General features: G+C 53.4%; 2 protein-coding genes and 1 non-coding gene across 5 annotated transcripts in view; 2 read left to right on the forward strand and 1 right to left on the reverse strand.

The window, feature by feature from the left end:
- Positions 1-15523, forward strand: part of Rfx1 (regulatory factor X1) — a 30900-nt gene extending 15377 nt beyond the window's left edge. For 2 of the 3 annotated variants that reach the window (XM_085682184.2, XM_085682185.2), the window contains 16 exons: positions 343-456; positions 1853-1945; positions 3376-3470; positions 5575-5941; positions 8282-8463; positions 9091-9210; positions 9525-9637; positions 10655-10773; positions 10900-11009; positions 11095-11246; positions 11319-11416; positions 13266-13415; positions 13504-13712; positions 13900-14053; positions 14128-14173; positions 14293-15523. In XM_085682184.2, the coding sequence (XP_085538310.1) occupies positions 343-456; positions 1853-1945; positions 3376-3470; positions 5575-5941; positions 8282-8463; positions 9091-9210; positions 9525-9637; positions 10655-10773; positions 10900-11009; positions 11095-11246; positions 11319-11416; positions 13266-13415; positions 13504-13712; positions 13900-14053; positions 14128-14173; positions 14293-14462 (2292 nt within the window). In that variant the 3' untranslated portion in view covers positions 14463-15523. Of the gene's footprint in view, positions 1-342; positions 457-1852; positions 1946-2333; positions 2667-3375; positions 3471-5574; positions 5942-8281; positions 8464-9090; positions 9211-9524; positions 9638-10654; positions 10774-10899; positions 11010-11094; positions 11247-11318; positions 11417-13265; positions 13416-13503; positions 13713-13899; positions 14054-14127; positions 14174-14292 lie in introns of all 3 variants that reach the window. The other variant, XM_085682186.2, reaches the window with a different exon arrangement.
- Positions 15524-15604: 81 nt separating this feature from the next.
- Dcaf15 (DDB1 and CUL4 associated factor 15) lies at positions 15605-23110 on the reverse strand. Its single transcript, XM_048444485.3, has 13 exons — positions 22960-23110; positions 21333-21430; positions 21113-21248; positions 20497-20603; positions 20264-20403; positions 20010-20180; positions 17315-17749; positions 17136-17227; positions 16924-17052; positions 16759-16844; positions 16479-16583; positions 16266-16381; positions 15605-16043 (listed from the first exon to the last, which is right to left on the reverse strand). Exons 1-13 carry the CDS (start codon positions 23089-23091, stop codon positions 15988-15990), a joined length of 1803 nt encoding a protein of 600 aa, XP_048300442.3. The 5' UTR covers positions 23092-23110; the 3' UTR covers positions 15605-15987.
- A 3424-nt stretch (positions 23111-26534) lies between these two features.
- Positions 26535-26660, forward strand: LOC148118419 (small Cajal body-specific RNA 4). Its single transcript, XR_015736072.1, has one exon.
- The last annotated feature ends 652 nt before the right edge of the window (positions 26661-27312 follow it).

The following is a 27312-nucleotide window of genomic DNA, read 5'->3' on the forward strand; positions in this document are numbered from 1 at the left end:
GGAAATGGGGATCAGAAGCATCCACTGCACGGCAGCACGTGGTGGGGCAGCAGATGTGAAGGTAGATACCACTTGTTATTACTGTACTGGAGGAAAGCTCCCAGCCTCTTCCTTCTCACCTTCGCTGTACCCCTTCTGATTGTGGAAGCCACAAGTGGACTTTGATCCCCATGGAAAGATTGGAAACCCTGCCGCTCCTCCCTACAGAGGCTTATGCTTACGGCTGCTGTGGGCTATCCCACCCTCTCCAAAGAGTCCTTCTCAGGCAGGTTTGTTAGAGCCTAGGTGCCCCAGATACAACCCAGGCCGGCCCTGACGTTGTTCCTATTTGTTCTCTTACAGAGGTCACCAGTGCAGGCCACCAACTCCACCAGCAAGACAGCTGGGGCTCCTGCGGGCACTGTGCAGCAACTACAGGTCCACAGCGTCCAGCAGAGCGTCCCTGTCACCCAAGAGGTGCCTGGCTAGGGCGGGCAGTAGCTAGGGCTAGGGGTTTAGGCCAAGTAGCCATCTCGGTCTGTGTTCCTGACCTGTTAGAGCCAAGCAGATGGTCCAGTTCCAGCCTACCATGTGGGCATGTGACAAGAGTCTCTGCTCTATCTAGATTCAGTGTCCCTGGCTGTGACACTTGTAAAGTACCTCAGAGGTCATGTTCTGGCTTTGAAAACTCACATTGATAGGCCAGGGAAACAGCTCAGTGGGTAAAGGACACTGGCTTCCTGACAGCCTGAATTCCATCCTTGAGCTCTGAATGACAACAGGACTCCTACAAGTTATCCTCTACTTCCACACATGCCACACACACAGTAAAGAAAGAGAAAACCTACCTCAGGATGGCTGGGGGTGTACTGGGTAGAGCCCTTACCCATCATGCCAAGGCCCTGGGTTCTATATTGACTCTGCAAAACCAAAAAGCAAGAACACACATTGGCCTCTTTATGCCAGTTTATTGGGGGAGGGGAGGTACCAAGGCCAAGTACTTGCTTATTCTTGAAGTGTCAGGGTGAGGCCTCAGGTTTTTAATTCTGTTTTTAATGTGTACGGGTGTTTTGTTTGCATGTATGTCTGTACCGTGTGTGTACCTAGAAGTGGAGCTAAAGACAGTTGTGAGCTGCCATGTGGGTGCTAGGAATTGAACTTGGGTCCTCGGGAAGAACAGCCAGTTCTCTTAACCATTGAACCATCTCTCAAGTCTACCATGCTCAGGATGTGCCCAACCTTCCAGAGGAAGCCAAATTCCCCAGTACCAGCCACAGTGGCCCGAGCAGACCAAGAGGCAAGGGTGGTCTTGTTTGTCCTTGTTAACTGCTTAACTTTTGGAATTCTTGGCCTCAAAAAACAGGACAAGACAGATTTTGTGTGCCCTCATAGTTTAAGCTACTTGAGAGGCTGAGGCCAGGAGAGCTCAACTTCAAGGCCACCTGGGCAATGTAGTCAGACCCTGATTCAGAATAAAAATTGAGAAAAAGTGCTGGGGATTTAGCTCAGTGGTAGAGGGCTTGTCTAGCATGCATAAGGCCCCAAGTTCCCCAGTACTGGGCTGAAAAATCTCAAATCGGCCAAAGCCATAGAGACTCTTCCCTAGAGGAAACAGAAACCACCCAACCCAAAGGATTCACAGATTCTTTCCACCTTGGGCTAGAATCACTCTGAACCTCCAGATAGCCAAGAGTCAGGCAGTAAGGAACCTGGAAGGCCTGTGTTGCTAGACCCCACAGGGAAAGGCTGTCCTCTGCCTGGGGAAATGGCAGCCTTTTCCCTACAGGGCTGATCTGAGGTTCCCAAGCATGCATGGGACTTGCTGCCCTGGTTGCCATGGTTACCATAGTCAGACTTGCCTCTTTTTTCCCAGAGGTCAGTAGTCCAGGCCACTCCACAGACCAAAGCTGGCCCGGTACAGCAGCTGACCGTGCAGGGACTACAGCCAGTTCACGTTGCTCAAGAGGTGCGTGTCTCATCTCTCTGTGTCGGGGCAGTCCGACTGGTGCTGGGCTGTGGTTGGGGGTACAGGCACCAAATCCCGAGGGAGGAATGGAGCCATCTTGGGGCCCGGAAGGGCGGAGACAATGGGAGCCCTCGAGATTTGAAGACCTGCGCAAGTCAGGCTTTCCGAGGGCCCTTGGGCAGCTGACTTCATTCTCAATCCCCATCCTGTCACCTGAGCTCAGGACAAGGGGCTTGTTAAGAGAGGTCTGGATTTGAATCCCGCTTCTTTCTGATACTGCCCAGTCCATTCCTCACGTCCCTAACAAGACACCAGGTGGGGAATCTTCAGCCGGGTGGCCGTGTGCACACAGCCCGGTGACCCCCCAGTGTCTCTGTTTATCCTCCAGAGCTCAGGCAGTCAGTTTCCCGCTAGGAAGGCAGAGCAGCGAGAACCCCGGCCCACGCCGCCGCCGGAGCCGCCGCCCCGGCCTCCCGGGCCCGGGCCAGCGTGCTGTGGCGAGGCCTCGCAGCTAGGCAGCCCTGAGCAGCCGCCGCCCCATTACGAGCCGGGCGTGGAGCAGTGGGTGGAGCTGGTGGGCGTGCTGCCCCCACACCTGCTCCTGCCGCAGCAGAGGGTAGTCTTCGAGCCACTGCCGGGGCTCTCGGCCCGAGCCAGCCCCGACCTGAGGGTCAGGATCCACAGAATACCCCAGGTGCTAGTGTTCGGCACCGCCCTCAAAGTAGGTGGCGGCGAACCACGGGCGCACAGCGGGGGGTCGGAGGGCGGGCGGGGCGGGGCATCCCGCCCGCCGGGCCGTCTCGGCCCCGCCTCTAAGCCAAGTCCAGGCCCCCAGGCTCCGCCCCTGCACTCCGAGGAGGGAGGGGTGAGACGTCTGTCCCGCCCTCCAAGGTGCTGTCAGTCATTCCAGGTTCTGCCTCAGGAACTGAGTACTAGACTGCGCCCCTGCAAATCAGGGTTGGGGGTGGAGGTGGGCTATCCAGTACCCGCCCCTAAGGTGGTGTCAGTCATTTCAGATTCAATCCATGAACCGATCCCGCTCCAGGCTCCACCCTGAATATTCTGCTTGGGAAACTTTCAGGTTTCCAGAAGCCCCTCAGGCCCTGTTTTTAATTAAAAACAAGACACACATGTGCCTGTGTTTTCCACCTTCCAAATCCATTGTAGAATCCATCTCGTGTCCCTTCCCTTGCCCATCAGCATCCACAACCTCTTTGTTGTTCCCAACCCAAGCGGAGACTCCCAGCACCTCCCGTTTCTCAGCCACAGCTGAGGCCAAGGCCTGAGCCTTCCCTGTTCAGTTTGCACCACTGGCCCATACTGTTCAGAGAACCCTGATGCGCACCTTTCCACCTGGGGTTTATCTCGGGATCAGGGAGACTGGGTGTGGCCAGCGCTGACCCACTGCCCCGCTCTTCCTCCTGCTTCAGGTACAGCAGCTGCAGCAGGTGCCTGTCCCACATGTGTACCCCAGCCAGGTGCAGTATGTGGAGGGTGGCGATGCCAGCTACTCAGCCAGCGCCATGTAAGTGGACAGAATGACGGAGGGAGGGCGCAGACCTGTTTAGGGCGCTAGACCACAGTTCTAGCTCCCAACTGGCCTTTAAGGCTCCATGGGAACTTCCCAGGGGCAGCCACCTATCTGGAATATAGGCTGCTGGTAGCAGAATGGACACTGACCAGTTGGGAAGGCTCCTCCACTAGTTACAGGCTATGTGGTTAGATGAATTTCTGTTTTAGAAGGGATAAGGAAAAGAACATACATGTATGTATACATATGATATATATAGATATTTATACATATATTTTTACAATATAAGTTTTTCTTTTTTGCTAGGGGGTGGCACACACCTTTAATCCCAGCACTCAGGAGCAGAGACAGGCAGATCTTCGTCTTCTGCCCTCGAAGTGCTGGGATTAAAGGTGTTCACCACTACTGCCTGGCTAAATTTATCTATATTAAGCAGGAAAAAGCAGTTCTTCAGTTCTCAGATCTGACCCTTAGTGTCCTACAGAGTATCCTGTTTCTTTGCTACTACCCAGAAATGCTCTGAGTGTAAAACTGTCCTGTTTCAGCAGCACTGGGGAGACAGACAGGAGGATTTTTTTTTTATTACATTGATTTATTTATGTGCAAGGGGAAGGCATGTATGTGTCATGGTGTACATGGAGCTCAAGACCAACCCGAGGAGTTTGTTTTCTCTCCATCCCATGGGTCCCAGGGGTCAAACATAGTTCCTCAGGCTTAGTAACAGACACTCCTACCTCCTGAGTCATCTTGCTAGTCTCCAGCAAGATCTTGAGTTGAAGGCTAGTTAACACAATTAGGTCCTGTCTCCAAAAAGCCAAAAATAAGAAAGAAATGATCCACTTCTTTTTTTCAGAAACACAGGCTGATTATTCTGTCTCAAAATTTTCCTTGGGGGCTGGGGAGATGGCTCAATTAGTAAATTGCTTGCTTACTAAGGTCAGATCTCAAGCCTACATAGGAGCCTGGCATGGTGGCTGGCATGCATCTATCAGCCCAGAGCCATCTTACTAGCCCTCGTGTGTGTGTGTGTGTGTGTGTGTGTGTGTGTGTGTGTGTGCATGCACCATGTAGTAAGTGCAGCACAAAGGCCAACATTGGAGTCTATTTGCTATGTGCGATTTGGGACTCAAAACTAGGTCTTTAGGCTTGTTGGGAAGCACCCCTGCCTACTGAGCTATCTGCCTGACTCAAGTTTTCATGTCTTAATCACTGACATTTTGAGAGGGCTCAAAGATTGAAACAGGCTCTGCCTGTCCCCTCTCCAAAGAGCCCTCTACCTGCACTTAGGGTGGTCTTTAGCTACCATTCAAACCTCTTGTCTCTGCTTGTCCACTGGTGCCTGGTTTAGGAGGACTGCAAGGCGGCCATCTTCATTCTCCTCACCCTGCCCTAGCCCTCTTCAGTTTTCAGCCTCCAAAAGTGGGCCAGGTGTTCCTGATGTCTTCCTGCGGGTGCACAGCTGAGCTGCAGCTTGTGTTACAGGGCAGTCCCTTAGTACATGCTCTAGGTTGAAGGGCAGCTCCCTGCCAGGAAGAGGTGGGCGGCACAAGCACTCCTCTGCCTGCCCACAGTCCTCTGGATTTCCCTCCCCTCAACCCAGAGCTTACTTGTTGTTGCTGAGGACAGCAAGTATGTATTGTACTTTACAATCTGGACCCCACCGTATCTCCTCCACTTCTGCAGTAAGGAAAGTGACACTTGTCCCAGACTGCTGCACAGGCCAGTGAAAGTCACCCACAGAGGGCCCGTAAGATGGCTCAGCAGGCATGTGCTTCTAGACCTTACGACCTGAGTTAGATCTGCAGGACCCACGTGGTGGAAGGAGAGCTGCAGCTCCCGCAAGTTGTCCTGTGACCTCAGCACATACACTGTGGTCTATGTGTGCCCTCTCCACGTAGTAAATAAATATAAAGAAATATTTTTTTTTTTTAGGAAAAAAACAAGAAAGTGGTTGCTCATTAAGTGCTTAGGCCATCCCCAGTCCCTTATATGTGAAGGTAGCCACACTGGTGTTCTGTGGCTTCTCTGGTCCTCCCCTGGAACCTCTACTTCCTGTACAAGATTCACTGATCATGGCCTCATGTCTGATTCTCGGCAGCCGCTCTAGCACCTACCCCTACCCTGAGACGCCGATCTACACACAGCCAGCAGGCACCAGCTACTATGAGGCTTCAGGCACAGCCCCCCAGGTCAGCACACCCGCTACTTCCCAGACTGTGGCCAGCAGCGGCTCAGTGCCCATGTATGTGTCCGGCAGCCCGATTGTCGCCAGCTCCTCCAGCAGCGAGGCTGGGGCCAGCAACAGCAGCGTGGGTGCAGGGGGCAGCGGGGGAGGTGGCAGCAGTGGCAGCGGCAGCGGCAGCGGCGGCAGCGGTGGAGCAGGCACCTACGTGATCCAAGGCGGCTATATGCTAGGCAACGCCAGCCAGTCTTACTCCCACACCACCCGTGCCTCACCAGCCACAGTAAGTGATGCAGCCCTACTTAGAGGAAATGGGAGGTGCGCACTCGGGGTGGGAGTGGGGTCCTTGGCTATAATCAGGGTATAGCTCTGTGGTCGTGGTCCAGTGCTCATCTGACCAGGAGCCCCGATGTCCTATGCAGTGTAGCCTTAGGTGACGCTCATCTGCTGTGTGACGCTCTGGGGACAACTCCCAAAATGTCTTTAGTCAGAATTGGTGATGTGGGCTCCTAGAGTTAGTGTTGGTGGTGCTGAATTCCAGCCCCAGTCAGGCCAGCCAATAGGAACTGTGGGTTGGGTCAGAACACCTGTCTCCCCCTTCTCCCACAGACACATCCCCTACATACCAGGGCACCCTGCTTGCTGTCTTCACTAGTTTGTTTAGTCTGTTTTAGAAGACTGCTATGAACCATGTGATTTCACAGCCCTGTGGGTCCTCAGGCACTGCTTAAAATGCACATGCCACTGGGTGTGATGACGCATGCCTTTAATCCCAGCACTTGGGAGGCAGAGCAGGCTGATCTCGGTAAGTTTGAGGCCAGCTACAGAGCAAGTTCCAGGACAGCCAGGGCTACACAGAGATGCCCTATCTTGAAAAACCAAACCAAACAATAAAAATAAAACAAAAACAAAACCCCACACATGCCAGCAGAATGAGCAGATTCTGAGGAGGCGGAGTTCTTCGAGCCTGGGGCAGACATCCCTTGCCCTGTGTGCTGTTGAGCCCACATGACTAAGGGCACTGAGAAAGTGTGTTGTGCGGTTTTTTGGTTTCTTTTTCTTTTTCCAGGTACCTGTTTTAAAAGAATTAGATTCACAGGAAGCTATAAAAACGACAGCATGCACTGACTGGGTGGCATGTGCCACGATCCCAGCACTGGGGAGTCAGGAGCAGGATGATAATAAGTGGGAAGCGGTGGGGGGGGGGACGACACAGAGCATGGATTTCTTTCTGTAGACACACAGATTGCCGAGGCAGCTCAGTGGATAAAGGCACTGACTGTCTTGAGTTCAGTTCCTGGAACTGATGTGGTAGGAAAGAACTAGCTCCTCTCACCTCCACATGCATTCCCTCCTCACACAGAATAAATAAAGGAACATTAACAAGAACAGTTGACAGAAAGGGGCTAGGAAATGGCCCTGTGATCGAGGGTTTGCTGTGAAAGCGGGAGGTTCTGAGTTCGAGTCCCCAGCGCCTCTGCAGGGGCAGAGAGGTGCCTCATAGCCAGCCAGACTTTAGTGAGAGATGCTTTCTCAAAAACACAAGGTGGGGTGGGGCTGGAGAGTTGGCTCAGTGGTTAGGAACACTGACTGCTCTTCTGGAGGACCTGGGTTCAATTCCCAGCACCCACATGACAGTTCTTAATTGTCTGTAACTCTAATTCCAGGGGATCTGACACCCCCCCTTCTGGCTCCTATGGAGGCCAGGCATGTATGGTACACAGATATACATGTAGGCAAAACACTCATACATATGAAATAAAAACAACAGAAACAAAGCAGGCAGCAGCTGGGGAAGACAAACAGCTGTCAACCTTTGGTCTGCACACACACGCTCCCGCCCCACACCTGTTCCTGTTGTCCGCTCATATGAACCCTTAAGCGCACACATAAACAAAAAGTAGTTTTAATAAAAAGGCACTGAGAAATGCACACTGCACACTTTCCTGGGCTCCCTGCTCAGTCCCACTTCTCTAACAGACAGCATCCAATCCAGAAATCTTAGTTTGCTACCAGGGGTGGTTTCTGTCTATTGTTTTTGAGACAGATCTCCCTTTGTAGTCCAGGATGGCCTTGAATTTGTGATCCTTCTGCCTCAGTTTCCCCAATGTTGGGAGTACCGCGCTTGCTGTATGTGATTGTAAATGTGGAGAGAAACCTGCCACAGTCGGTATACAGTGAAGGCTTGTCTACCTTGTGTGAGGTACTAGGTTCTGTTGGAGCAATGTGGGGGGAATTGCAGGCTGTTTAACCCTCAGAGATCTCACCTCTTCATATTTACCCTCTTCTGTCTCCCTCAGGAACCATGAATCTCTTATCTGTCTCTATAATGTCACTTCTAGATGGACTCCTAGGCTGTGACCTCAGGAGACTGGTTTTCACTCCTCCCATATTAGCAGCTTTGTCTTTAGGTAGCTGCAGGTGGCGAGTGGCAAGTGTATTGGTCAGTGCTGGCTGTTCTAGAAACTTTGAAAGACTGTAGTTCCCAGGAATACCGTGACAGGACTTGTGCCTTACAGCCGGCCAGGGTGGCTGTCTGATCCACACTGAAAGTAGTTTCAGAGCCACATGGTCTCAGAGGATGCCAAGGACTGTCAGCACTGCCCTGTCCTCTCGTCCCCAGGTCCAGTGGCTCCTGGACAATTATGAGACCGCCGAGGGCGTGAGCCTGCCACGGAGCACTCTCTACTGCCACTACCTGCTGCACTGCCAGGAGCAGAAGCTGGAGCCCGTTAATGCCGCCTCTTTCGGCAAGCTCATCCGCTCGGTATTCATGGGTCTGCGCACGCGCCGCCTGGGCACCAGGTTTGCCCCACCCCCGCCCTCAGCTGCCCTGGGCCCCAAGGGCATATGCTCTCTGCCCATATGACCCACCTCAACTCCAACGGTCTCGAACCACAGGGCCAGAACCCTCTTGCTGATGCTCACTCCACGCAGCCCTGCCTCTTGTGCCTGCCTTCGGGACGTTGCTCCTGCTGCATCTCCCTGTTCCTGTTCTTCCTCCATCTCCTTACTCGGTTATCCCTTGGCCCCACTCGTCTCTCTTGCAGTTAGCAGCTTGGGCATCATTCCATGCATTCATTCGTTCATTCATACTGTCGTTGTGATGTACTTGATCTTTGTCTTAGCTTTCTCATGTCTGTCCAAGCTTTCAGGAACACCCTCCAAAGGGTTAGGGTAAACTGGGGTTACATGCTCAGTATAAGCGCCTCACATGCCCTTACGACCAACAGCCATGAGCTTGCTTGGTGTCAGAGTTGGCAGTAAGCAGTGACTCCTGCTGCCCTGTCCTCAGTCCTGGTACCTGATAGCCTTTCTTCTTCAGTTCAGCAGGGTACCTTTTTCTGTCCAGGCCCCTAAGTGAGAGGAAAGCTGTGTGAGACCCCCCAATATCTTGCCCAACTGGTAAAGCACCTCACCTCTTCTTCCCAGGGGCAACTCCAAGTACCATTATTATGGCTTACGGATCAAAGCTAGCTCGCCCCTGCTGCGGCTGATGGAGGACCAGCAACACATGGCCATGCGAGGCCAGCCTTTCTCCCAGAAACAGAGGTAGGAGCCTCCTGCTCTGGGACTGAGCAGGAGCTGCGAAGGCGGCTGTACCATACCACTTGACCATGCCCTAGGCAATTCTCATCACCCTGCCCATCCCCTCCCCAGGTGACTTATCCCTTCCAGGTGACCCATCACTTACTACCAACCACCCTCCATCAGTCCTCACCTGCTACCCATCCCCCACCCAGCCCATTCCCTCAAGAACCTCATCCCCACACAGCTGGGCTTACCCCCCCCACCAGGTGGCTTAACCCCCTCATCCCAGCTGGCCCATCACCCCACCAGCCACCCCACTACCCCTTCCCCTCCAGGCTCAAGCCCATCCAGAAGATGGAGGGCGTGGCCAACGGTGTTGCCGTGGGGCAGCAGAGCACAGGGCTGTCAGACATCAGCGCCCAGGTGCAGCAGTACCAGCAGTTCCTGGGTGAGAGCCGATGGGCAGGGCAGTGCAGCCTGCCGGGGACTCAGGAGGGCCCATAGGGGAGTCTGTCCTTGTGGGATTGTTCTATCCCCAGAAACCTTCTCTAAGATCTCCCAACCCCATTTTGTGGGTGGGCATTTAGACAGGGTTTCACTATATAGTCCTGGCTAGTCTGAAATTCACTATGTAGACCATGCTGGCCTCCAGCTCACAGAGATTCACTTGCCTCTGCTTCCTCAGAGCTGGGATTAAAGGTGTGCGCCACTGTGCCTAGCCCACCCTGTACTTTAGAGACCAGGTCTCACTGTATAATCAGGGCTGATCTAGAATTCATGAGTCTTCTCCTCAACCTCCACAGTGCTGAGATCCCATTCCTTTCTGTAATGTTTCTGTTTGTGCGCCCAGTACAGCCTGGTAATGCTGAATCCCACACCAACAGGTAATGCCTTGGATGGTCCAACAGTGGTCCTCTAACATGACAGGCGGTCCATCCTTGTTAGTCTTCAGCTCTGTGTCCATGTGACTAGGATTAGTAACTGAGAGCGCAAGTGTGAACCAGGGTGTGTGTTCAGTCTCTACACACACAAAAGATGCAACAAGGGGAAAGCAAGTGGTAACACTATCACACGGCCACACAGTGACACAGTGGCTGGGGCGTGAAGGGAGATGTGGGACATGATGCTTAGTCAAGAGTGGCCCTGCTGACCCATGCTAACCCTGAACACTGTCCCTGTGGTATTAATAGGGCCTTTAGACCCCTGCTTGCTTGGCAAAGAAGTTGCCTGACACTTGGTGTCTAAGGAGCAGTCCGAAGCAGCACTCAGCAGGCCAGGACAAGCACTTCATATGCTCTGTGGAGGAGGCCATGGGGCCTTGGGCCAGTAGCTTACCCTGCTTGAGCCTCATCATCCACTGCATACATGGGGATGACACATTGGGAAGATGACAGGTGGCTAGGACCCCCGAGGCAGCAAGAGAGGTCGGCAGGTGGACATGGCCTCATGTTGCCCCTACCCCTAGATGCCTCCAGGAGTCTCCCTGATTTTGTTGAACTGGACCTCCAGGGCAAAGTGCTGCCTGAGGGCGTCGGCCCCGGGGACATCAAGGCCTTCCAGGTCCTGTACCGGGAACACTGTGAGGTAGGGCAGTCAGATGGTGAGTGGGTGGGTGGGTGTGCCAGCCTTGAATGCAGCTGGTTTCTGCCTTGACCGGAAGCCCCATGCTGGCCCTGCCCCATTCCCCATTGTGAAGTCCTGTCCCTGCAGGCCATTGTGGATGTCATGGTAAATCTCCAGTTCACACTGGTGGAAACGCTATGGAAGACCTTCTGGAGATATAACCTTAGCCAGCCTAACGAGGCGCCACCGCTGGCCGTGTGAGTCCCCAGGGCTTGGAAGGGGGCGACCCTGCATGTAGGGGTTACACATGCCCTTGACTGGACTTTGGGTGGGCTCCTACAGGCATGATGAGGCAGAGAAGCGGCTGCCCAGAGCCAGTCTGGTGCTCCTCTCCAAGTTCCAGCCCGTGCTGCAGTGGACCAAGCACTGTGACAATGTGCTGTACCAGGGCCTGGTGGAGATCCTCATCCCTGACGTTCTGCGGCCCATCCCCAGTGAGTGCCGGTGACTGTGCCTCTTCCCAGAAGGTGCCCCACCCACCCTGACCAGCACCCCATCCTCCACAGGTGCCTTGACCCAAGCAATCCGGAACTTTGCCAAGAGCCTGGAGAGCTGGCTCACCCATGCCATGGTGAACATCCCTGAGGAGATGCTGCGGGTGAAGGTGAGGGTTGGACTGGGCAGACAGGCTGCAGCATTGCAGGGAAGACTCGTCTGCATACCTCCTGTGTGCCTGTGAAGGCTCTTTCCTTTCAAGGGCTTTAGGGCTGGCTCCAGGCTTGTCTTATACTGTACACCTGCTGGACCCATTTCTGAGAGGCTCCCAGGGTTTCAACACTTAAAACATTATTGATTGATTGACTGACTGACTGATTGGCTGAGGCAGAGTCTTATTTACTATGTGGCCCTGGCTGGTCTTGAGTTCAGTCCTGGAATTAAAGGTATGCCCCCACCATGCCCAGCAAGACTGAATTCTGAAACAGCATAGTGAATGGTGGCCACACCTGTAGCTCCTGTGCAAGGCCAGAGACCCCTGTCTCAAACCACACGAACAAGCTGGGCAGTGGTGGCGCACGCCTTTAATCCCAGCACTTGGGAGGCAAAGGTAGGCAGATCTCTGTGAGTTTGAGGCCAGCCTGGTCTGCAGAGCAAGTTCCAAGACAGGCTCCTGTCTCGAAAAACCAAAAAAAAAAAAAAACAAAAAACCAATAAAGAAAAGAAAAAAACCACACACACAAATGGAAGCTCTGTTCTTGACTGAATAAAGTAACTTAGCTCTTCAGAGAGAGATTTTTGTTTTCTTTATATATAAGGAGATAGCACCTCATTGATGCTCCATCCACCAAGATGCGCTTGCTCTGGTGTCTACTTCCTGTTATCTGGTGCTGGAGATGGAACCCAGGGCCTCATGCACAGTAGGTAGGTAAGCACTCTACCACTGTGCTGCACCTCCAGCCCGGAGCTGGGTGTCTGTGTCACCCTCACCTAGACAGAAAGACAGGGAAGGGTGGCGAGCGTCGCAGGTACAGAAGGAAGGTCTTCAGATTGATGAGCCGCACAAAGCCATTGGTTCATGTGGTGTGATTCATTAAGGGCTGATGGCAAAGTGGGGTTCATGGTGATGGGCACCCTCATGGAGCAGAGATCCAAGGCTGCTCTGATTGAAGCAGTAATTTACCCTTGCATATAGAGCTCAATGGGACAACATTTGCCTAGTTTGTGCAGGGCCTTGGGTTCCAGCCTCAGCACCAGAGGGGCAGGGCTTTGTGTTATGTCATTGCAAGTGGCATGAGGTGGCATGAAGATGCATAGCTGTAACCCCAGCACAGAGGATAAGACAGGACCCCCAAGGGTCTGAGCCTGGTCCGGGCTGTGTAATGAGACACTGCCTCAGAGGGGGGAAACCAAAAACACCCCAGTGACTTTGTGCTGTGCAGTGAATCTCAGTGTTGGAATACAGACTTCATATGGATCCAACACACACACACACACACACACACACACACAGAGTAAAAAATGCCAGGGCCAGGGAGATGGCTCTGAGCATAAAGGTGTTTGCCTTCCCTGCCTGATAACCTGAACTTGATCCCAGACCCTCATGGTAGACGAAGAGAATCAACAACCACAAGTTGCCCTCTGACTTTCATACGTGGGCCATCACACAAACATAAAGTAAATAAATAGAAAAATATCTGGCGGTGGTGGTACATGCCTTTAATTCCAGCACTCAAGAGGCAGAAGCTGCTGAATCACTGAGTTTAAAGCCAACCTGGTCCAGAATGGCCAGGGCTACACAGAGAAGCCCTGTCTCGAAAAACCAAAAAAATAAATAGAAAAATAGTAGTCCCCGTTGGCACAGCGTGTTTGACCCACACCAGTACTGGAGGTCCACCCTTGGTCTCCAAACAGAAGCGGTAATGCACCCCTTCTGACTTTGTGTTTGGGTAGCAACAGGTGAGTCTGGGCCAGGCAAGGTTTGTGTGGAAGCCAGTAGCCTACTGTCTCCCGTGCAGGTGGCAGCAGCCGGCGCCTTTGCACAGACGCTGCGGCGCTACACGTCACTCAACCACTTGGCACAGGCAGCGCGGGCCGTGCTGCAGAATACCGCGCAAATCAACCAGATGCTGAGCGACCTCAACCGTGTGGACTTCGCAAATGTGCAGGTGAGCGAGCACCAATGGGGCTGGGATGGGGCAGGGTTGGGGGGCATCGGGCAAGAAAGCTGAGCGGCTGCTGTTGTGCTCCATCCAGGAGCAGGCCTCGTGGGTGTGCCGCTGCGAGGACCGTGTGGTACAGCGTCTGGAGCAGGACTTCAAAGTGACGCTGCAGCAGCAGAACTCACTGGAGCAATGGGCTGCCTGGCTGGACGGCGTCGTGAGCCAGGTGCTCAAGCCCTACCAGGGCAGTTCAGGCTTCCCCAAGGCTGCCAAGCTCTTCCTCCTCAAGTGGTCCTTCTACAGGTGCGCGCCTGTACTGCGGGGTTCTGGCTGGGGGCGGGGTGGGAAGACCAGTGTGTGTGTGAGAAAGCCTTCCTATAACGGTGTGCTTGTGAAGAGTTGTGAGCGCGTTAGGCAAAGCCCTGCAGCTCATGAAAGACATTGGGAAAACAGCCCTGCAGGCCTGACAGTCTCTGGTCACTGCCCCCAGCTCCATGGTAATCCGGGACCTGACCCTGCGTAGCGCTGCCAGCTTCGGCTCCTTCCACCTTATCCGGCTACTCTATGATGAGTACATGTACTATCTGATCGAGCACCGTGTGGCCCAGGCCAAGGGCGAGACCCCAATCGCCGTCATGGGAGAGGTGCGCACGATGAGGTACTGGGGCTTGGGTAGACTCCAGGCAGTGGAATCCTAACCTTTTTCTTTTTCTTCCAGTTTGCAAACCTGACCTCCTCGCTGAATCCCTTGGATCCTGACAAAGGTAATAATGCATGTCCCTACCTAGGACCTGGGATTCGGGGGTGGGGATGCTGACAGGGAGGCCAGGTGTCCCTAGAATTTCAGTCTTTCGCTGAGCTGGGCTTGCTCCCTGTGCTCCAGACGAGGAGGAAGAGGAGGAAGAGGAAAGTGAAGATGAGCTGCCACAAGACATCTCGCTGGCGGCAGGCAGCGAGTCCCCTGCGCTGGGCCCAGAATCCCTAGAGCCACCTGCGAAGCTGGCACGGACTGACACACGTGGCCTCTTCGTGCAGGCCCTGCCCTCCAGCTAAGCCCGAGACATCCCTGCCCCATCCACCCACCTACCCGCAGCTACTCTCCCTCCAAGGGTCAGGGTCAGTCCCTCCGAGCCAGGGTCCGGTCCCTCAGCTTTTGAGGCTTTACTGTCACCCTTCCAGCCCACACCAGAGCTGGAGAGGGTCCCTGTGACAGGGAAGGCTAGGGAAGCCTCCCCTCACACGGAGCCGGTACAATCATGGGCTGGGCTGGGCAGAACTGAAGCTGCAAACCCTGACACAAAAGACGTGCCTTAAGGAACCTGCCCAGGTGCCCTCTCTCCTGCCCAAGCTCGTAGCCCTGTTCCCCTACACCACCCCAGAGGGCAGCAGGCTGGCTCCTCCCCTGCGAACTGTTAAGTTATTCTGCTCTCTGGCTTTGCACAGCCTGCCCGGGCAGACCCGAGCCCGGTCAGGCGCAGGTGGGTGGCACTCCGGGACACCCACTCTCAGCAGCAGCAGCCCCACTGCTCCCTTTCTTGGTATAAGTGCAATTAAAGCTGTGGGTGTCGCACCTTCTCCAGAGCTGGGTTCTCCTGGCCCCGCAGCCCAGAGAGGGGCATATTGTGAAGGGCCCCTGGTCTCCAGCTTCCAAAGAGGAGCATCGGCTGGCTGCAGGGCCAGGTGCTCCAGACCTGAGGCCGCGCCCTGCGCCTTCCACCCTACCGGCTTGTGACCGAAACCTGCTCCCAGAGACGCTTCTCCTCTGTGCCGTGCCCCTGCCCCCTGTAACTATTGTGTGATTAGTGAGTGCCGCTTGAGCGGAGTCAGTAACTCGTTGGGTTTTTTTCCAACCATCATGGCCTTATCCGTTCCCGTTTTCTCAGTGTCTTCAATCTGTGATAGATGTTTATGGAAAAAAAAAAAAAAGGAAATCTGGCCTATTGTATAGAAATCACTATTTTGTGTGCTCCGCGTGCTACAGCTTTTGGGGTGGTCCTGCACACTCCCCATGGGGCCTCCCTTCCCAGTGGTGAAAGTATCCATGCGCGTGGTAGTTTAGTGTGCTGTTTTCTACCTTTTTGTAGTCTTTCTTAAAACAATAAATACTGCTGTGATCTTTGTCTACTGATGACTATCAAGGTTGGGGGGGACGACAACCCTGTGTGTTGAGGACAGAAAGAGAACACCAGCCAGGCTCAGAAATAAAGCATTTAGTACATGAAGAACAAGGCCAAGTGGCCACAGGGTTCCCACCCCAGGTAAGGGAGGCTGGAGCCACTGGGCCTCCCTAACGGGCTACACTTGCAGCCAAGGAAAGAGGCCAGAGCACAGGAAGCAGGACTGGGCTTTGCTGGGGCAGGCCAGGCCTGAGAGGCCCTCCCTCTGCCCTTTCCCAACTTAAATAGGCATAAATAAAGACACATCCAGACTCTTGGGGCCACCAGAGGCTGCTGTACCAGTCCCATCCCGCAACCTAACACTAGTGCCAATTGTGGCCCCTGTAGGGCCAGCCCAGGAAGGCGGTCCTCTCCCGGGCCCGCGGAGGTAGTTGGAGTCAGGGTCCAGGGCAGTCCAGCCCTCACAGCACAATCCAAGTGTACCGCTCACTGTCAGCCAGAACCTTCAGTGAGCACCCTGCAGAGGAAGACACACAGAACCATGATCCACTTGTCCAGTCCTGCAGAAAACATCCATGGCCTAACTGGACCCAGAAAGTCCCAAAACAGGCTCCCTTTTCCAGCTACGGTTATACCCTGAGTAAACCCCCAGCTGGATGGCACTCTGTCTATGACACCCCTGGCACTTCCAGCATGCCCTAGAATCCAGGGTAAGGTAAGTGTAATGCCCAATCCCTACCTTTATGCAGTGCCTCATTCGTCATCCTGTTGACATAGCGGCCGCTACTCTCCGGCACAAGCCATTTCATGACCATGTCCACACAGCTCTTTCGGTAGGAGCTCCAGACACTGCCACTGGGGGCCAGGGGGATGAGTGAACAGGAGCCTTTCAGTCAAGCTTCCCTGACAACCAGCCAAGCTTCCCTGGCAACCCACTCTTGTCCTGCCTCACCTGGTCTGCCCTTTGACCTCGGTTAGGTCACCCACGCTGACTGTCTCAAAGATGCCCGTGTTGAGGTCCCAGGCCACCTTTAGACTGGTGTGGTAGGTCTTTGGTCTGTGGCGGTGGAGGACAAGAGGGTGGGCCAGTGAGTTCCTGCACTGGCTTGCCAATGCACCAGTGCCAGGATAGGCACTCCAGGTCCTGTCTGCTCACCCTTTACACCCTGCCCTGAAGGGTCTGTCTGTGTATGACCACCATGTGAGAGTTAGCCAAGGGCCCTGCCACTTACCGAAGCTGGCCCTCCTCAGTGGGGGCTGGGAAGGCTAGGAGCAGCAGGCCAATGTTGATCAGGACCTGGTTGGTTTCTGGGCAGACCTGGGCAGCAGGCAGTGACAGTTACAGATGAGGTCCAATAGTGGGAACACCCCAGCCTCCTGCAGTGCCCTAGTCTCACCTCCAGGATGACTATATCATAGTCACTGAAAGAGCAGAACTGGTGACCCCAGGTGGCATCGTGGCGGATGACCTCGTTGATGACATACTCAAAGTCCAATGTGAGCTGCTCCACTGTCAGGTACTGGCCCTGGTGACAGATGTCAGAGAGCTAGGGGTAGGTAGTGCCAACCACCCCACAGGTCACCTATGGCCTACACCGTGGCTACCCACCTGCATGTCTGTCCGCTCTCGCATGGGCCGTAAGTTGCGGCCACGGAGGTCAGTCACCACAAAGGGCAGGGAGATCTTGTCATCCTCAAACTCTGGGGAGGCAGGCAGAAGGTAGGAGCAGGCCAAGGGTCCTCCTGGGACTACCCCATCCCAGAGCCTGTCCCAGGAAACCCCCTCACCATCCTCAGGTTCTGTCCCTTCCCCAGACCGCAACACATAGTGCAACTTGGTGTAGTTGATGTAGCCAGGCTCCGGGGCAGACGCCTCTGAAGCAGGAGGACTGTCCCTGGGCACCACTTCCCCACTTGGGGCTGGTGGCTCTGAGGATGGGCGGCAGCGGCTACTTGAGGGCCCCAGGCCTGAGGGCAGCCGAGCTTCCTCCAAGGTACCACCCTTGGCCTCTTTGGCCCTGCGGAAGATGTCAGCCACAAACTCCTTGGCCTTGGCAATAGCTGGTGAGGGCTCGGGAGCTCCAGAAGGCCGAGCTGGGATCACCTCAAGGCCAAGGCTGGGGAAGGCAGGGGCTGCCTCAGGGCTCCAAGGTCCTGGAGAGCTGGGTGGAGGTGGGGGCAAAGCTGTGTGGTCGTACAGGATTTGGCAGAAACTGCTGTCACCTGCAAGAAGCAAAGCGCAAAGGGCTGTGTCATCACAGTTCAGGGTTACTCTGGCCTGCCTCAGAGTCTGGGTTATTAGAAACCCACCTGAAAGACTCCCTGGAACCTTTCCTGTCCTGAAATCAGTGTTAAACTCTGGAATTCAGAAACCACACATACTCTGAACACGAAGACATGCATGAATTCAAGACTTTTAAAGAATATGCTGGGGTAGAACCCAGAGCCTTCACTCCCCTGCTGAACCACCTGCAGCCTCAAACCTCATTTCTGAACACGTGTTATGCTACCCAGAAAGGACTCTGCAAATGAGACAGATGCACGAAGCTGTGCCCTTGGGGTGCAGATCACAGTGAGAACCAGCAAGAGTCACCTAGGTGAGCAGATCAGCACAGGCAGACAGGCCCCAGGAGTGGGGGTCAGCAGAGGAACCTAGTTGGTCACCACAGAGTGCCATGCCTCTCCCTCTAGGCAGCACCATGCCCCTCGGAGAAGCTATCTAAGGGGCCATGGTGGGACACTTTCAGGAAAGAAGGTATTGAAAATGGCTTGGCATACACCTCTGGGATACGCTGAACACCAGTTAGGGACAAAGCTAATACTGATCTCCAGGCTAAGAGTCTTCAGTCCTGCTTGGGCTTTGTGTGGGAGGCTCATGGCCAACAGTCAGGTGGCAAAACATTGGTAAGGGTTATGTCTTTCTCCCATAGTGGCAGAGGTGTCCAGGGCAGGGCTGGGAAAATTCAAGCTGAGTCTGAGGATTGAGTGCCCCATCCTCTGCTGGCCAGGCTGGTCACATGCACTTCCCTCTGGCTCGCTCTTCCCCTGCCCCAGGACAGTCATTTCAATAAGAATGGTCTTGAGTTCTCCCCAGATCAAAACACATCATGTTTATCCCAAAAGCAGTACACAGCTATCAATCTCTCTTCTGCGTCTGTGTCCAGGTGTGCTATATGGATGCCGTGGCCTCTCGTTGGTATTCTACTGGACACTGACTGGCCCCGTTCGACCACAGGAAAGGAAGGCATCAGGGGGCCCTGGCTCCCTGATATGGACCTGAACACACACCTGATGAATTCAGGCTTTCTCAGAGGAGGGAAGTCAGCAGGGCAGAGCTGTGGGCTCAGACTCACGGACCCTCACTCTATTCCTGCCAGACAGTGACATCATACCACTTCCTATTATGCTACTCTATCAAGACATGGAGTAATGGCTTAGCAAGTCAAGGTGCCTACAACTAGCTGTGTGGACCTGGGTTCAAAATTCCTGAACCCACGTGGTAGAAAAGAATCAACTCTTGAAAGTTATCCTGATGAACATGACATACACATGTGTACACATTTATGCACAGAGACACACAATTTTTTTTTTTAAGTAATTAAAAAGTTAAAATGTACTAGGCATAGTGGCACATGCTTTTAATCATAGCACTTGGGAGGCAGAGGCAGGCAGAGCTTTGTGAGTTCGAGGCCTGGTTTACAAAGCTAGTTCCAGGATAGTCAGGGCCGTTACATAGAGAAACTCTGACTCAAAAAAAAAAAAACAAAAAAAAAAAAAGTAAAATAAAGTGCAACTTAAAAATTAAAAAAGAAATAGAGAACATACCACAAGATTCAGGTGTGGTAATACACACCTTTAATTCTACCACTCAGTAGGCAGAGGCAGGGATCTTTGTGAGTCTGAGGCCAGCCTGGTCTATCAGGTGAGTTCCAGGACAGCCTGGGCTACACAGACATTGTCTAACAACAGAGGTACTGTGCCATTTGTTACTGGTATTCCCTGACACCAAGGCTGCAGGGAAGGCACCACTGGCTACAGAGGCCTAGGAGCACTGCCCAATGTCAGACCATCAACACTGTATTAACATGGTCTCTCACTCTCACACGAACTGCCCAAGGGAGCACTACTTAGGACACATCCCTGTCCTCAGAGTACAGTAACTGAGGTGCATTCCGTCCTTGTCTTTTCCATCATGCTGGGAAGGAACACAGTCCTGCATGTATGTGCTCAGTGGGTCTCCAAGCGGAGCTGCCCCAGCACTGCATCCTAACCTACCTGCCCAGGCAATAACCTCTAGCCCCACTACTGCTAAAACAGCTCCTGGGTTGATAGATTACACTCAGGCAGTCACTGGACAGGTCAGCCCCTTGGAAAGTTCTAGTGGACAGTACTGGGGGTGATGGAACCAGCCTCCAAACCTCCCAGCTCTGGAGCCCTCTCAGCCAGGTCTCCTGGTCCACCCTGTGAATAGAAATGGGCCTACCTGCTGAGTGGACAGAGACAGCGCAGGCCACCAGCGAGTAGCTGGTGTTGAGCAGCACCACCTGATCCTTCTTGAGTTGGAAGGCGGGTTGAAAGGTGGGAAAAGGGTACACCACCTGGTACTTGGTGTGCAGCATGAAGCCATGCCGCAGACACTGTGCGCTCGGGTCCCCTGCAGCAAGACACACTATAGCTCACTTGATGCCCTGGCAGGGGTCCAGCGGCCACGTACCCCTCCAAGGCCCGACGCCTTACCTGGGTGGGCACGACTGGCATCCTGGCAGGCAGCACAGCGACCCCGAGGCGGCACAGCCACAGTGCTGATGTAGATGTCACGATGGTTCTCATCACTCATCATCATCATATTCATGAGCATCCCATTGGCTGAGCGGGTGCTAGGGGTGGCACACCCTCAGCCTGCAGCCCATCTAGGGGCTACCAGCCCACCCTGCCTGCCCCGCAGCCACCCTGCCTGCCCCCAGTCTCACTTGAAACCGAACACGATGACCTTGGAAGCGTCGCTAGGCCACTCACACACAGTCAGGTACAGGTCACTGTAGATCTCCTCATCCTGGAAGAGCCGCACCTGCCGGACCTGAGCGGCACCAGTCAGTGTGAGGTTAAGCAGGGATCAACAGGGATGGAAGAGCTACACCAGAACCAGGCTACAAAAGAACTCTCCTCACAAGTGGCCCAGGGAGACCTGGGCCAAGAGAGCCCTGCCAGCTGGAGAGAACCTGACTGAATATATTACCTCCCTGCTCCCTCTAGGTGACGAAGCCCACATGCAACAGAAACTGAAGTAATAAGGGGCAGGCGTCAAGGATGAATGCTTACACCACTGTGCCAACCTCTGTGGCTGTAAGAAATTTGCCTGCATCCTGACCCAGGCCAAGGGTATCAGAGGCTATACATGCTCCTTGAGCCAAATGAAATGACCAGTTTAACTGCAAAGTCAGCAATTCCACAAGGGTCACCCCACTGGCACATCACTGCCGTATCATACACAGGATACAGACTGTATGATGCAGGAGCTGCTCAGACCTTGCTGTCTGAAGGGCCAGCCCAGTGCGGGGCCTCCTGAAAGGGAAGGCCTAGTCCTACCAGCTTGAGCTTGCTGTGGACGTTGAACTCCCACCAGTAGAGGTGGTATATGTAGAAGGAGAAGTCGTCATCCCCGCTGCTGCTGGTGTAGGAGAGGACGTAGCGGCCACACTTGGAAAATCCCAGGAAGATATGGCTGTGGGGCAGGATGGGCAGAGGGGGCAGATGAGGACAAGCTCGCAGCCCAACCTGCCACCTCCCAGCCTGACCTCAACCTCACCCTGCATAGAGAAAATCCTCATCTACGATGTTCTTGAGGGACACGCAGACCCTGGGGGGCAGCTTCCGGAAAAGCCGAGGTGAAAGCTGCCCACTGATCTGGGGAAGAGACAGCCAGAGCTCGTCAGTCAAGTGGCTCCCTACCTCCTTACCAGAGGCAAGCTGGGCAGCCTCCACAGCCCACTGCTGGGACAGAGGGAGACACAAAGGGCACATGACCATACAAAGCACGCTTCTCCACCAAGGACCCCTTCTGCACCCCAGCCCTACCCTGTGGATCAAAAGCCCTCCCAGCCTAAGCCCAATATCCTCTCCCTGTGGAAGGATCCCCTCCCTGGGCCACCTGGGTCCTTCCTGAAAGCTGACCATGAAAGAGTAGAGACCAGGATATAGGGCCATGCATTAATTTGCCTGTTCTCAGTTAGCCCACAAGGGGACCCATTTCTTTTTTTCCGCACATATTTATCGTGCAAGCTACAACCCACGTGTAGAGGTGAGGACAATCTGCAGGACTGTGCTATCTCCTTTCACTATGGGAGTCCAGGGGATCACCCACATCATTGTCATTGCATGACACTATGGAGCCATCTCACTGGTCCCAGACTAAAGCACCCAGTATTCCCAAACTGTCTCCAATCCATTATTAACCAAATCCTTTTCTTAACTAACTGCCAACTGTCACACCCTAAAACATCACCAAGGAAGGATTTGAGGAAACTGACAGGCATGAGCTGACCACAGGGGAGCTATTTTGGCCTGCCTTCAAGAAGATAGCCATCTAGTGGGAAAAGAGCTACATGGGAAGGGCTGGCACCCTGCCCTTAGTTCATCTCAACCCACAAAGGGAATGGTTTTCTGTCGGCCAAGTCTTCCAGAAAGGATATAACCCTTGCCCAGGGAGCGCCCAGGCTAAGAGCCCTGCCTAGGGAGCACCAGTTAAAAAGGTAGAGGCACGGTTTACCCTCACCCAGCTCCTAATTTCTAGCGCACGTAGACAGTCTTGTTCCACTGCTGCCCACTTAACAGGATATTCCCATTCCTGCCCTTCCAGGTGCCCTGATCAAGGGGCTTCCACTACCCTGAAAACACTCCTCCAATCAATGAGCGAGGCAGACCCAGGTGCATGAACTCCGAGACGGTCAGAGCTGGGACAGAGGGGGCACCAGGCACTGGACGCCCAGAGCCGGCAGCAGGAACCTCGGCAAGGGGGCTGGGGAGTGGGGCGGCAAGCTCCAGTAAGGGGCAGCGCTTCCCTTCCTCCAGATTCCTCGGGCGGCCTCTACAGTATCCCGCCCAGCCGCCTCCATCCCCGCTGCTTCCTCTATGATTCGCCCCGGCCTCCTCCACCCGAGCCCCTTCCCCGATGCTCTGGCCCAGCCGCCTTCATCCAAGGCCCCCTGCAGGTGACCCGCCCAGTCTGCTCCATCCAAGTCACCAACCTTCGCCACCCCAGCCCGCGCCTCTGCACCAGCCTCAACCCCGCCATCCCCTCCTCATCCCCACCGCCCGGCCCGCCCAGCCCCCTCCCGGCCCCGCCCCCCACCCCGCCGCGCCGCCCTCCCTCGGTCGCCTCCCGCGTCCCCTCCTCCTCACTCCCGGGCGCGCTCGCCTCAGGCTCCAAGCCTCACCTTGACCCGCTCCAGCTGCTTGAGGACGTGTTCCCGCCGCCGCCCCGCCGCCCGCTTCCCACCGGTTCCCCCAGGGCCGCCGCCGCCGCTCCCGGCCCCGCTGTTCCGCTCCGATTTCGAGCTGGGCGCCATTTTCACCCCCTCCCTCCACTTCCGGAGCAACCGGTCCCTTGGCCCCGCCCCCTCCGCTTTCTGATTGGCCTTTCTTCCTCACAGTGGCCAGCCGGTTGGGTGACAACCGGCGTTCCTGGCCTCTTCCCGCTACGCCTGTCCATCAAAGCTATCTCGGCTTTTGGTTGGTAGACATGGTAACAGCTCCCGCCTTATCCCCGCCCTTCATTAAGGATAAACCACTCAGAAGCCATTCTGATGTTCCTCGGCCAGAAAACTTTAACTGAATAGGCGAAGATTCCTGTCAAGCGTGACGTTGACACGCCCCTGAGTGGGTTTCCGTGGAGACCACGAGCAGTACAGGCCTGTGGGCGGGGCGATGGGAACCAGTGGTCCACAGGACCAGAATCCTCACCCCTGCTCTGGCTCTGGCTCAGACGTGGAGGGCGGAGGCCTGAGAAGCATCCTTGGGCGGCCAGGGAGGAGACCAGGAAAAGACGGTGGGAAAAAAAGAATGATTGCTACTAAATCATCTTCCAGACGGCAGTGGCAGCGATAGCATCGGTCACATCAGGCAGTTTTAAAAAAATTGCTCTGCATGGGTCAGGCATGGTTCTGAGTTTGCACGTCCTTGGGGAAGCTCTGTTAAGCCGACCATACTAATGATGGTAGTAAGCATTACTCATGGCTGCTTCCTGTACAAGTTTTGCGTACAAATCTCTGCAACAGTCCTTTATTTTACACATGAAACAGACATAAAATGAGCTCTCCTGAATACATGGCCCTTGTGTTTCGAAGCTGCTGGCTGTTCTTATTACAGCGGCAGAGGAGCCAACATACGCCATAGGGTTTATTGAGAACCCAAGGAGCTGGACAGGTCATAAACAAGAAAATGAGCATCTGTCCTTGAATTCCAGGTAAGGGGAGAAAAGCGATTGTCTTTATGCAGTGTAGGAGAAGGGGTATTCCAGCAAAGACAAGGGCTTCTGGGGAGCTTCAAGACGGCGACTAAACCGGAGTGATGTATTGATTATTGATGGAGACGTGCTGAAATACTGTCATTAGGTGATCTCATCTTTGCACTCATCTTAGTGCAAAGCCCGGAGTCCTCACTAAAAGCCCTCCAGCATGAGGAGCCGACACAACCTTGCATGTGTAGACCCACAGCCTCACTTCAGCTGAGTCGTAGGCTGATGAGGCCAAGGCAGGAATAATCAAGAGGGAAGGGGCATGTGTGCACGTATGTAAGATTATGTGTTCACATGTGTGCAAGCATGCTTTACTCATGAGTGTGTATGCAGAGACCAGAGGCCAACATTGGTCTATCCTTCTCCACCTTAATTTGGGGGTGGGAATTTTTCTTTTCTTTCTTTTTTTTTTTAGACAGGGTTTCACTGTGTAGCCTTGGCTGGCCTAGAACTTGCTATGTAGATGAGACTGGCCTCAAACTCAGGGAGACCCCCCCCACCTCCTGAGCCTTTCACCAAGTCTGAAGTTTATGATTTCAGCCAGGGGGCAAGACCCAATCAAGGATGCTAAAGTTGGGAATGAAACTGTAACGAGGAGTCTGGCATTGCCAACCTTCTGTATACATCCCTGGGGCTTTGGACTACAGTCTCGCCTTCCTCCAGGAGGTGAGGCTTACCTCCTCCCTGGCTTAGGGATCAGAATAGTGTCTTTACAGTCGAGTGAAACTATCCACGGTGCTGCCTGCGTTTAATTCCAGTCCTAGAGAGGCAGAGGCAGGGGGATCTCTGGGAGTTCCAGGTTAGTCTGGTCTACAGAGAGAGTTCCAAGCCCACCAGAGTTACATCATGAGAATGTGCCTCAAAATAAACAAATAATGAACAAATAAAAGGGAAAGTAACTGGAGGGAAGAAGAAAGTTCCTTAACCAAGAGGCCAAGGTCAAAGCCTTCAGCTGTGAGCCATAGACACGTGACGGGTCTGAGGAAAATACTTTTTTCCTTTTTTTCTTTCTTTTTATTTTATTTGTTACTGTTGATGTGTGTGTATGTGTGCAAGGACATCATGACACTCTTGTGGAGGTCAGAGGGTAACGTTCATGACTTGGTCTTATCCTACTTTGGATTCCTAAGTCTTTGTTTGTTTGTTTATATTTTTAAAAGCAGGGTCCCTCTACATAGCTATACTCACTTTGTAGCCCAGGCTGGCCTCAAACTCACAGAGATCCTCCTGTCTCTGCCTCCTGAGTGCTAGGAATGAAAATGTTTGCTACCATGGAGGAAGGGTGGATATGGGAGCAGGGAAGTAGATATCTTAATTAAGGGAGTAATTTTAGGGTTGGCAAGAGACTTGACTCTAGAGGGGTTCCCAGGTCCAAGGAGATGTCCCCAGCTTGTTCCTTGGGCAGCAGTGGAGAGGGTGCCTGAACTGGCCTTGTCTCATGGCCACACTGATGAATATCTTGCATGTCACCATAGAACCTTCATCTGGTGATGGATGGAAATAGAGACAGAGACCCACATTGGAGCACTGGACTGAGCTCCCAAGGTCCAAATGAGGAGCAGAAGGAGGGAGACCATGAGCAAGGAAGTCAGGACCACGAGGGGTGCGTCCGCCCACTGAGATGGTGGGACTGATCTAATGGGAGTTCACCAAGGCCATCTGGACTGGGAGTGATGGAGCATGTGATCAAACTAGACATTCTGAATGTGGCTGTCAATGAGGGCTGACTGAGAAGCCAAGGAAAATGGCACTGGGTTTTTATTCTACTGCATGGACTGACTTTGTGGGAGCCTGGTTTGTTTGGATGCTCACCTTCCTAGACCTGGATGGAGGGGGGAGGACCTTGGACTTCCCACGGGGCAGGGCACCCTGACTGCTCTTAGGACTGGAGGGGGAGAGGGAGGGAGAAGGGAGAGTGGGAGGGAAATGGGAGGTGGTGAGGAAGTGGAAATTTTTAATAAATAAATAAAAAAAAAGAAAAGAAAATGTTTGCTACCATGCCCGGCCAATTCCCTGTACTGAATTTATTTGGAAGGCTTGTATGACAAACACCTGCACCTTTTTTTGAGGGTCTCAATATGTAGCCTTGGCTGCTATGGAACTGTCTGTGTAGACCAGGTTGATCTTGAACTCATAGAAATTCACCTGCCTCTACCTCCCAAATGCTGGGATTAAAGCTGTGCGCCACCATGCCCAAGCCCCTTTTCTTCTTTTCTTTTCTTTTCTTTCCTTTCCTTTCCTTTCCTTTCCTTTCCTTTCCTTTCCTTTCCTTTCCTTTCCTTTCCTTTCCTTTTCTTGAGAAATGGTCTTGTGTAATGCTGGCCCTCAACTCTGAGTCCTCCTGCCTTTGCCTCTTCGGTGCTAGAATGATAGGTAAAGTCACTGCTCTTGGCTTCTGAGAACATTTACCCTAATCTTATAACCTCAATCTAACCCTGAGAACACACCAGATAGATACTTATTTTCCCTTATTCAAGAACATTCTGTAATAAAATTACTGAGGACCAAGAAGTCTGACTCTGATGGAGCAGGTCTTTGCTGATCCCTCCTCCTAGACAGAGGGGTGAAGAAAGCAGCCCTGACTGGAGAAAACCAGAGGGCTGAGTGTACGACCCAACATTTTCCAGCACTATCTTTGTACTCTTTTTAATTTAAACATCAATTGAAGAGCAAAAAATTAATAAAATATTATTTTAAAATATGAGCAGAGGCTGAGGATGGTGGCATAGGACCGTAATCCCAGCATTTAAGAAATTAAAATAGTGGCAGGGAGACAGTTTGCTGGTTGCTGCTCTTACAGAGGAACTGAGAGGCTCCCAGTACCTGTAAACCCAGCTCCAGGGAAATCCATCGCCCTCTTCTGGCCTGTGAGGGTACCTGCACTCACAGTACATCCCCCACATACATATAGAGGTAATTAAAAATAAGTCGTTTTCTTTTTTTTAAATATTTATTTATTTATGATGTATACAATATTCTGTCTGTGTGTATGCCTGCAGGCCAGAAGAGAGCACCAGACCCATTACAGATGGTTGTGGGCCACCATGTGGTTGCTGGGAATTGAACTCAGGACCTTTGGAAGAGCAGGCAATGCTCTTAACCTCTGAGCCATCTCTCCAGCCCCAAGTCGTTTTCTTTTTATTTTTAAAAGAAGCCAAAACAAGAAGATTGCCTCGAGTTGGATCCTGGATTGAACCACAGAGTGACACCCTGAAGGAAACAGCAAGCTGAGCAAGGAGGAACACACCTGCGGTCCCAGTCCAGCTGAGCAAGG

The sequence above is a fragment of the Myodes glareolus genome, chromosome 22 (genome assembly GCF_982192425.1).
Source record: "Myodes glareolus chromosome 22, mMyoGla1.1, whole genome shotgun sequence".
Taxonomy (NCBI): domain Eukaryota; kingdom Metazoa; phylum Chordata; class Mammalia; order Rodentia; family Cricetidae; genus Myodes; species Myodes glareolus.